The sequence below is a fragment of the Pelophylax lessonae genome (genome assembly GCF_965119305.1).
Source record: "Pelophylax lessonae genome assembly, chromosome: 4".
Taxonomy (NCBI): domain Eukaryota; kingdom Metazoa; phylum Chordata; class Amphibia; order Anura; family Ranidae; genus Pelophylax; species Pelophylax lessonae.
In genome coordinates, this window is record NC_138771.1 from 241416850 (window position 1) to 241428529 (window position 11680).

The following is an 11680-nucleotide window of genomic DNA, read 5'->3' on the forward strand; positions in this document are numbered from 1 at the left end:
CTACATTTAAAACCTAATTTGGGTTAGAGGATAGAATGGAGTGAGGCCAAGGTATTTGTAATTTTTTATATATCGGAACAACGATTGAAAATACATATTGCATGTGTGTGGGTGTTGCTAGCACTCAGATGATTGAGTCTCCCTTTGTTAGAGCCAGGTGTTTGTGTCCCGGCAATTACACTTTTGATTGGAGAAGGTGATACTACCTGGCTCATAAAGAGGAGGTACTTGTCTGTGTGCAATCAGCAATGAATAAGCACAAGGTGTGAAACGCGTCTGCTGTCCAGTCTGTCTTGTGGTCTTGTCTGATGTTGTACTTATGATTTGAAGAAATAAACTCAAGTTTCCAAGTTCCTGGGTCTGGAAGTGCCACCTTCTTCTTCATTCACAGTGAGGCCAAGGTAAACATGCTCCATAAGGGCTTTTTTTACACTTGCAGCAGTTTCTGAAAAGTAATTCACTGAGAATCACATTTCAGAGAGTGGTACAGGAGTGTCTGAAAGCCAAGAGCGGAATTTGAGTGAAAATCACACTGCACACTTGGCAGAAGTACTACTAAAAAAATATTCGCAGCACCCCGCACACACCTTGTGTCTCCAGGGCTAAAAAATAGTAAAATATCATTGAAAAGATTAAAAAAACATAATAAAGGTCTAATGCACTCGGACATACATCCACATGGGGGCCAAGTTTACCCGCAAGGGTATGGACAGGTGCATCCCCGTGCAGGCAGCCCACCCCATTTATGTAAATTGGAATGCAGCAGCTGCACAGACACACCCGCTGCTCCCAATTTGAGGGCCAATTCACACTATATGCGGTGACAGACATTTTACCGCATTGTAAAACGTCTGTCACAGCAGGGACACACAGGAAATAATTGTTTCCTATGTGTCCAATTCACAGTGCAATACTTAATTTTATCACAGCGCACTGGCTCGAATTGCACTGCAAATTTGGATAAGCACAGCATGCTGCCCAACATTAAAGTGAATAAAGTATACATTTTGTACACAAAATAATGTTAATACAAAAGAAGTTGTAAATAGCTCCGGCCGCTCTGTGATTTCACAGAGGGTCAGTGTGAATTGGCCCTAACAGTCATGTGGGTGCACAGCTGTCAGGGTGCTAGTCAGCAACAAACATGAGCATGTGCTAAAAAGGAGACAGAGGAATAGAAATGTGCATGTGCCAAGGAAAATACCTGGCATAGATGCCAATACTTTACATGGTCATTATTTGTGCGTGGAAATGCATGCACGTTCACACACATCTGCTGCCAGAACTGGCGCCAAATGCCCTATATAAGGGTAGTGGCTGCCCTTCGCTGGATGATCTTCAGCTACCAGTACTCCTTGCTACTGGGTTTCCTGTATTCCTTGGATTACCTGTTACCGACCCGGTCTTCCTCTGGACTTCTCTGCTGCCTGACCTCTGGTTTTGACCCCGGCTTGCTCAACTGTGTATGACTCTGGTTTGCTCTTGACTAACCTTCTGCTTGCTCCACTGGATCCCTGTGAATGACCTTGGCTCTGTTCTTGACCACATACCTGCCTACTCCCAGGCTTGCCTTCCTGTGCATGACTTCAGCTCCCATTCTGACTACGCTTCTTCAGACCGGTCCTACCAGCCTGATCCTGTTTTTTCCTTGGGTGCCACAATGCCTGTAGTGGCTGCCATGGTTCTGCTACCTCTCTAGGTGCTACGGAGGTCTTGCCATCTGTCCTGACAGACCAGATGACCAAAATGCAGTTCCTTTGTGTTGAAAGCAGCTTCGAGCAGACCTACCTAAATGACCCCTGGGCTTCTTTGAGCATAGCATTCCCTGTTCTCACCTTCAAGATTGCTTGGCAATAAGCTGCAAGGGAAGCCCTCTCGCCAAATCGGCCTCAGACCGGGTACGTGACAACAGCCCTGAAAGCACACAGTCTGTGTTCAGGGCCATGCACACTGTCATATTGGGAGCAGTGGCTGTGCAGTACCGGATCCCAACTGACATGAATAGGATTGCCTGCATTGGGATGCATGAAACACCTGTGCAGACAAACACAGCCCTCACATAGGCATGCGCTACAGTACACCTATGTTAACAAGGCTTAAGGGCTCATTCATACAAGTGCTGTTCCATACAGTGTTAATACATGGTTTATGCAGCCAGAATTGCCTAGAGCTGTATGCAGGCAGCCTATGTTACTCTATGGGGATACAGCAGCTGTACAAATAAAGCTGCAAATCCCAATGACAGGTGTGCAACTGCGAGTGACCCTGAATGCACAACTGTCTCATCACGCAGTACAAACCACAGCACAGAGCGCATTTCTGCACCCAGGAGTCACAGGTATTTGTATACAGCCACAGGCAGCTGCATGTATGAACATCGACAGGCTGACAGACTATATCACTTTAAGATAAACTAGTGACCAGCACATACAAACCTTACGGCCAAAGTGATCGGTGCACCGTTAAGGGTACCTTCCCATGTGGTGATTTTGCACAGAGCACCCTGATCCTCCTTTTTTTGAGTTCCCCGCTAGTACTCCTGGCTCCTCCTCTTCAGCTAGTGCCCCCAATAGCAAAGCCGCTTGCTCTGAGGGAACTGGTGCATGCTCGATGCCGAGCCCCACTCTATGCCTCCATAAGAAATACAGAGCTGAAGCTCGGCCCTGCCTCCCACTCTCACCTCATTGGCTTACTGGCTGTGATTGACAGTAGCAGGGGCCAATAGCACCCGCTGCTGTCTCAGCCAATGAGGAATGAGAAACCCGGGAGAAGCTAAGCTCTAGGATAACATCGCTGGATCGAGATGGGGCTCAGGCAAGTATTAGGGGGGGCTGGGGGTCCGCTGCACACAGGCCTTTTACCTTCATGCATAGAATAGAAAACCTTGAGCTTTTAAAGTGATTGTAAACCTACCATTTTATTTGTTTTATATATACACACACACATCAGACCTGCCCTGAGTAATGGTTTTGTAAAGAGTAGCCCCGATCTCCCTCTTCTAGGGTCCCCTGCCAGCGCTCCTCCCCCCTGCAGATTGCCCCCATAGCTCTGGAGGCACTTGTGCGGGCCTGCTCTCGAACTACACTTTGTGTGTCCACTGAAACATACAGTGCCGTTCTGCCCCCCCCCCCCCCTTAATGACTATGATCGACAGCAGCAGGAGCCAATGGCTCCTGCTGCTGTCCCAGACCCTATGAAGCGAGAGCAAGCGGCGACAAAAGACAAGGTTTCATTATTTTACCTTAGTGGATAAAATGCATTGGAGTAAAAAATCCAAAAACCTCCTAGCTTAACAATCACTTAAACTGCGTCCAATAACAAAATGATTTTGGCTACATTTTCCTTTAACTGCTGATGCTATGATCTTGGTAAGTGTTTTACAACTGTTGCAAAAAGATGAGAGGGGGGGAGGGGGGAACCTGAGGGATATCCCCAGGGACCACAGCATTTATACTTAGTAGCTTCCAATGCATGTGGCAAGAAAGGAAGGCCTAAGTAAAAATAAACCTAAACCATGAACTGCGACAATTTGAACACAAAAAAACAGAATCATGATGATAAATATACAACATTAAGGCTGCATTCACATGTCAGCTTATAATCGCGGGCAGAACCGCCGCGGTTCCGCCCGCGATTCGGAGATTTATTGCAAATCGCGGGACGCCTAGCGTTGCCCATTGATTTGCAATAGCCCCCCCAAATGCCGAGCGATGTTGCCGCGATTTACGCCCGCCGAATCGCGGCAACATCGCGCAAACAAAATCGCGGGACGCAATACGCTCCAAAGAAGCTCTTGTACTTTTTTGGAGCGTATTGCGTCCCGCGATTTTGTTTGCGCGATGTTGCCACGATTCGGCGGGCGTAAATTGCGGCAACATCGTTCGGCGTTTGGGGGGCTATTGCAAATCAACGGGCAACGCTAGGCGTCCCGCGATTTGCAATAAATCTCAGAATCGCGGGCGGAACCGCGGCGGTTCTGCCCGCGATTATAAGCTGACATGTGAATGCAGCCTTAGAGCCCATTCACACTAGCGCAGCTTGTGAGGCGTCTTGTGTGCCCTCAAGTCGCTTGACATAACAAAAGCAATGTTAATCAATGAGTGCTGTCTTAATTGGCACTACTGAAGTCGCTCCGACTTCAGAAAAGGGTCCTGTACTACTTTAAGGCGACTTGTGATCCGACCTGTCCCATATACTTCAATGGGAGTCGCCTCTTTATCTTAATCGAAGCAACTTGTGATCCGACTTGTGATTCGACTTGTGATCCGACTTGTCCCATATACTTCAATGGGAGTCGCCTCCTTGTCTTATTTGAAGCAACTTGTGACCCGACTTTCCATAAAAATGGTCCTGAACAAGAAAAAAAAGAGCATTTTTCTTATAATTTTTATTAGCACATGAATATGTCTTCTCTCCACCTGGCCGTTTTTCTTGCAGGCATTTATCGGGCATTTTTGGAGGCAGGAATGACTTTTTTTGGATTTAGTGTCTGGGGGGTCTAAAAAATGTCCCTGTGAAGTTTCATCTCTATAGCATGTCCAGAACCAGAAAAAAAAGCATTTTTCTTATAATTATTAATACGGTTCAGTGGGTTCAGTGTGGGTTCTGGACATGCTACAGAGCTGAAACTTCACAGGTACACTTCTTAGACACCCCAGACACTAAATCCAAAAAAAGACATGCCTGCCTCCAGAGACGCCCAAAAAATGCCCGATAAATGCCAGCAATAAAAAATGCAAGGTGTAGAGAAGCCGTCACACTGCTGTATTAATAATTATAAGAAAAATGCTCTTTTTTTTCTGGTTCTGGACATGCTACAGAGATGAAACTTCACAGGTACACTTTTTAGACCCCCCAGACACTAAATACAAAAAAAGTAATGCCTGCCTCCAAAAATGCCCGATAAATGCCTGCAAGAAAAACGGCCAGGTGGAGAGAAGACATATTCATGTGCTAATAAAAATTATAAGAAAAATGCTTTTTTTTCTGGTTCTGGACATGCTACAGTGATGAAACTTCACAGGGACACTTTTTAGACCCCCCAGACACTACCCCCCAGACATCATATTCTGATTGGCCAAATACAAATTTGTCTATCATATAAGTCGCATAAAATAATTCACAAGTCGCGCTAAAAGTTGCACTAGAAGTCGCCCCTTATAAGGGGACTTAGAGGTCGTGGCAGTGTGAACCGGCACTTAAAGTGGGTAGCCCAAAACGAACAACTACACTAATTGAAGCTGCTGTGTGTACAGGAGAGAACGCTCTGTTTGGTATGCAATAAAGGAGAAAAAACCACCACAGTGCACACACCATAGTGTAAGTAAAAAAAAAAAAAAGCATGTACATTTATTACACAATAAAATTGTACTCACAAAGGTGACTAAGTGTAGGTGAGTACTGTGGGCTATGGTGGAACATCAGAGCCACAGCCTCACAAATAAAGTCTCTCAGACAGCATAGAAAAAAAAAATGCAGCCACATTGAATGATTTGTAAGCTGCACAATCTTACATCTTACAAAATCTTTTGGTTTAATACCACTTTAAACCATAACCACACCCAAAAGGATAAGTTACACTCTTCCTTCTCCTGCCCCCCCTCATCCTCAACATTTGAAATATCATCTTTTTTTTGCAGGGGGGGGGGGGGAGAAACGGGTACTTAGTTTTGACATGTATCCACACTCCTACTACTGTTTGGATCGGTGCAGTGATCAGAGCAGACGTTGCTGCTTTCTGGGACACATCAGAAGGCCCAAAAGACTGCAGGACCATTCACAAAGCACAGTGCGACTAGCACATGTGCAGTGGGAAGCTGGCTGTTAAGCTGAAAGATGCCTGCACCCAAAGCAGATTGAAGAATCGGCTTGGGTAAGGACCGCTCTAGATCTTGGGGCAGGTAAATGCCCATATAATAAAAGTCAGCAGCCACAGGATTTGACTGGAGCTCCTCTTTAAGCCCTGGTTCACAACAGTGCATATTTGAAATCTCACTACTTCAGTGCGATTTCAAAGCTGCAGATGAGTGCAATTTGCACCTCCGATTTATATGGGACATGCAATTTCATGTAACAGAAGTCAAAAAGCATGAAAAATCGCATCAGTGCGAACCAGGGCTAAGGCTCAGTTCACACTACTGTGACTTTACACTTTGGCACTCAAGTCGCATCAAAGTAGTACAGAAACCCTTTCCAAGTCACACAGATTGGAATGGGTGTCATTGAAATCAATAGACTACGACTTGTCAAGCAACTTTGTGTGTTCAAAGTCACATGACAAGTCGCACAAGCGTTACCGGACCCTCAAGGCAGGAATTGGGCTTTAAGCCCCCGTTCACACTTAAGGCAGCTTTGAAACTGTGCAACTTTACTTGAAATCACATGATTTCGAACCGCATGTCAGTGCGACGTGGCTGACATCTGTGCGACTTCATGCACAGATATCTATGCAAGTCGCGCTTGAAATTGCCAAATAGTGCAGGAACTTTTTTTCAAATTGATGTGGCATCGCAAAGTCGGCATTGCACCAATTTGAACAGTTCCATTGTCAACAATAGTATGCGACTTGTCATGCGATTTAGACCAGTCAAATCACGACAGGTCGCATCGGTGTAAACAGGGGCTAAAGTGGAACGGAAGTTTTGCTGTAATAAACAGCGAGCAGGCAGGCTTTCATTAAACAAATGACATGCAATGTCTCTTCTGCAGATGAAATGTCCCTATTTACTTGCTGTCTTCTCCAGCACTGTAAAATGAGCTGCGATTGCACCGGGCACAGTCTCCATATGCTGAAGTGACAGCCTACTATGCAAACTGTCATTCCATGCTGCCCAATAAAGATGGACAAACACCGATGCACAGGAAAAGATGCCAGCACAGGACCTTTGGTTTTCCTAACCCCTTTAGTTCCACTTCACTTGGTCTAATTCTGATCTTCCCCGTTATACATTTGCATCCCAGCAGACTTCCGGTCAGACGTGTTCGGTAGAATGGGGGTGCATGCTCAGCTGTGCTTTTTCACTGGAGGGCACCCAAGTGACGGCTGGCACCCAATTCCAAGATGCTGACTTGGAAAGGAAAACAGCGGCGAAGCCTTTGAGTGCCAGGAGGCCTCTACTCTACTCCTCCGGCCGCCAGGTGTGCGCCTACCTGAGGCCGAGGAACGCCAGGTGTGCGCCTACCTGAGGCCGAGGAACGCCAGGTGTGCGCCTACCTGAGGCCGAGGAACGCCAGGTGTGCGCCTACCTGAGGCCGAGGAACGCCAGGTGTGCGCCTACCTGAGGCCGAGGAACGCCAGGTGTGCGCCTACCTGAGGCCGAGGAACGCCAGGTGTGCGCCTACCTGAGGCCGAGGAACGCCAGGTGTGCGCCTACCTGAGGCCGAGGAACGCCAGGTGTGCGCCTACCTGAGGACGAGGACCGCCAGGTGTGCGCCTACCTGAGGACGAGGACCGCCAGGTGTGCGCCTACCTGAGGCCGAGGACCGCCAGGTGTGAGCCTACCTGAGGCCGAGGACCGCCAGGTGTGAGCCTACCTGAGGCCGAGGACCGCCAGGTGTGAGCCTACCTGAGGCCCGAGGACCGCCAGGTGTGAGCCTACCTGAGGCCGAGGACCGCCAGGTGTGCGCCTACTACCTGAGGCCGAGGACCGCCAGGTGTGCGCCTACTACCCAAAGACCGCCAGGTGTGCGCCTACTACCCAAAGACCGCCAGGTGTGCGCCTACTACCCGAGGACCGCCAGGTCTGCGCCTACTACCCGAGGACCGCCAGGTCTGCAACCACTACCTGAGGCCAAGGACCGCCAGGTGTGCGCCTACTACCCAAAGACCGCCAGGTGTGCGCCTACTACCCGAGGACCGCCAGGTGTGCGCCTACTACCCGAGGACCGCCAGGTCTGCGCCTACTACCCGAGGCCGAGGACCGTCAGGTATGCACCTACTACCCGAGGCCGAGGACCGCCAGGTATGCGCCTACTACCCGAGGCCGAGGACCGCCAGGTATGCGCCTACTACCCGAGGCCGAGGACCGCCAGGTCTGCGCCTACTACCCGAGGCCGACAACCGCCAGGTCTGCGCCTACTACCTGAGGCCGAGGACCGCCAGGTATGCGCCTACTACCTGAGGCCAAGGACCGCCAGGTATGCGCCTACTACCTGAGGCCAAGGACCGCCAGGTATGCGCCTACTACCTGAGGCCAAGGACCGCCAGGTATGCGCCTACTACCTGAGGCTAAGGACCGCCAGGTATGCGCCTACTACCTGAGGCCGAGGACCGCCAGGTGTGCGCCTACTACCTGAGGCCGAGGACCGCCAGGTGTGCGCCTACCTGAGGCCGATAATTTGTTGTGGTGAAGATCCTCCACATAATAAACTCCACTGATCTGATGTCCTCCATCCACCTTCCTAGGAACTCTGTCCTCTCCCTCTCCATTCACACACAATACTGATTGACTCAAATCTGCACCTTGTGTCTATAACAGAAGGCCCCCATACCTCTCCGGGGAGGACTGGGGGCACAGCACTGGCAGCTGGCTGAGATAGGTCTATGTACCTGGCTCTCTGGGGTTGCTCCAGCCGCCAGCGGGGAGGTGAGATGAGCGGCTGCCGGTTCTCGGTGTCTCCGCTCCCCCTCTGTGTGAGGGCGTAGAGGAGAGAGCACAACCCACACACCAAGCAGAGCCATACCAGCCGGGACACCGAGCGCCTCATCACACATTCCTTCCGTCTAGGCTGCTCCCCGGCCTCAGCCCAAAGCCGAGCCGCTTCCTTCCGGGAGATCCAAACATCCACCACTTCCGGGGCTAGCGAGAAGCAGAGACAGCATGGGGGATAACGTCATCGTGTAGCGCTCTCTTCTCTCTGCTGCCCTCTGGCGATCTTCTGAAGATCTTCGGCTTCTGTGCTGCAGTATTCCAGCAGTGCAACTCCTCCATTCAAGAGGAAGTAAACTTCCATCTTTTTAAGTTTTACCTATAGGTAAGCCTGTATTAAGGCTTACCTATAGGTAGTGTAAATATCTCCTGCAGCATTTAGGAGATATTTACTGAGCTAGTAGGCAGTTACGCCATTGGCACATGCGCTCAGAAGGAATGACCACCCGTGCCGTTTCTTCAGAGCAGTGTGCCGTGACTGGGGGCTCCCGTGCGCATGCGTCACCGCTGCTCCAGTCAGTCACGGAGTTGTAAACCCGGTGTAACGTGAGAATTACCTACCCCGTGAGAATTACCTACCCTCGTCACTTCCGGGCAGAAACAGCTGAGCAGCGCAGCAGTGCGCATGCTCAGAGCCCCGGATACCTAATGGAAGAGCTGAGGAGCTTACTAGTGCGCATGCGCACTAGTATGAAACGATCACGGTGTACCGTGAAATAAACCTACCGACGCTGCGGTTACATAAAACACCTGTGCAGAAATACGAGTCATCTCCGCTCCTGTGGCTGTCACTTCCCTGCTCTCGGCAAGTAAATATAAAAGCGGCTCTCGGCTCCGTGATTTATGTATTCATACAGCCGCCGCCGCTTTTATATTTACTATCCGAGATGAGGGAAGTGACCGGGACAGGAGCAGAGATGACTCGTATTTCAGCACAGTTGTTTTAATGTAACCGCTGCGTTACATACAGTGCCGAGCACCGGAAGTGACGAGGGGTAGGTTTTTCTCACGGGTAGGTAATTTTCACGGAACACCGGAAGGAAGACTGGGTAGAGATGGACACTGCCTCCAGCGATAGCATAGCATCGCTGGAACGCTTCGTTTTCAGGTAAGTTTAACATAATGTGCGAGTATGCGATGCATACTCGCACATTATGCCTTTCCCTTGCAGGTAAGGAAAAAAAAAAGTGCAGTGGTTTACAACCACTTTAATGCTGGAGATCTGAGAATTCCTTCCAAAGACAACTCCTCTAAAGTGGAAGATTAATTCATTTTCTGACATTTGTTGCTTACAAGAAAAAAATCTGTATTTTTTGCTAGAAAACCAATTAAAACCCCCAAACATTATATATATTTTTTAGCAGAGACCCTAGAGAATAAATGGCGGGCATTACAATATTTTATATCACACGGTATTTGCTCAGCGGTCTTACAAACGCAATTTTTTTTTAAAAAAAAATACTCTTTAATGAATTAAAAAAAAATAGGAAAGGTAGCCCAATTTTTTGTATAATGTGAAATATGATGTTACGCCGAGTAAATAGATATCTAACATGTCAAGCTTTAAAATTGTGCACGCTCGTGGAATGGCGACAAAAAGCGCTACTTAACCACTTCTGGACTGGAAGATTTTCCCCCTAATGACCAGGCCATTTTTTGCGATTCCTCACTGCATTACTTGAACTGGAAATTGCGCGGCCGTACGACGATGTACCCAAATAAAGTTGATGTCATTTTTTTCCCACAAATAGAGCTTTCTTTTGGTGGTATTTGATCACCTATGCAATTTTTATTTTTTGCTTTAAACAAAAAAAGAGCGACAATTCTCAAAAAAAAGAAAAAAATATTTTTCACTTTCTGCTATATAACATTACCAATAAACAAAATTTAAAAATCAAATATTTTTCATCATTTTAGGCCAATTTGTATTCTGCTACATATTTTTGGTAAAAAAAATCCCAAAAGGCGTATATTGATTGGTTTGTGCAAAAGTTACCCAGTCTACAACTACGGGAAAGCTTTATGTCATTTTTATTTATTTTTTTTTTTTACTAGTAATGGCGGCGATCTGCGATTATTAGCAGGACTGCGACATTGCAGCGGACAGATCTGACACCTAACTGACATTTTTGACACTTTTAGGGGGACCAGCGACATTACTACAGTAATCAGTGCTAAAAATATGCACTGTTACTGTAATAATGACCATGGCAGGGAAGGGGTTAACCCAGGGGTGATCAAAGGGTTAAATGTGAGCCTGGGGGGTGTTTTCTAACTGTGAGGGGGAACAGCAGCAGACCGTTGTTCTCTCTTCATGGGGAGTGATCGCGAGTGCCCAGCGGCAATCGCGGCCGCTGGCCCCTTAAATCAGCTTCCCCGCTGGCAAATGGGGGCATGCTTGCCCCCAGTATCACTCCCGTGAACCGCCGTACAGATACGGCGATTTGCAGGAACATGCTATATCGATGACAGCTGGTCAGCAAGTAGTTAAAAAACTCCATAGGCGGCGCTTTAACATTTTTTTACAGGTTACCTGTTTAGAGTTACAGAGGAGGTCTACTGCTAGAATTATTGCTCTCACTCTAACAATCTCAGCATGGTTTGAACACTGTTTATATTTGCGGACACGACTTACGTATGCGCTCACTTCTGCGCGCGAGATAACATTTTTTTTTTTATATAATTTATTTTACTTGAAATTTTTTCACCATCCCTTTAATTTTTTTTTTTTCCAACACTTTTATTGCTGTCACAAGAAATGTAAACATCCCTTGTGACAGTAAAAGGCAGTCACATGTACTGCTGTATTTTGGCCTAGGCCGACAAAGCACACACACAGTCCCGGCTTTCAGCAGTGAAGGGGTGTACGTACTTGCCAGGGAGGGAGGGACTGGTGCCCCCATAGACCGGCCAGTGACTGGCCAGACCGGCTGCACTTCATTCAGTGGGTGGAGCGCGGAGCCTAATGCTCCGCCTACCCTCCACATCGCGGCATGTAAGGGATACCAACTTCTCCCTGGGGCGGGGTCTAT

General features: G+C 48.1%; 1 protein-coding gene across 1 annotated transcript in view; it reads right to left on the reverse strand.

Moving 5' to 3' along the window:
• GXYLT1 (glucoside xylosyltransferase 1) overlaps nt 1-8781 on the reverse strand; it is a 95170-nt gene extending 86389 nt beyond the window's left edge. Inside the window, exon 1 of the mRNA XM_082256488.1 lies at nt 8549-8781. Coding sequence (XP_082112614.1) covers nt 8549-8706 — 158 coding nt within the window. The 5' untranslated portion in view covers nt 8707-8781. The remainder of the gene's footprint in view (nt 1-8548) is intronic.
• Nucleotides 8782-11680: the final 2899 nt, after the last annotated feature.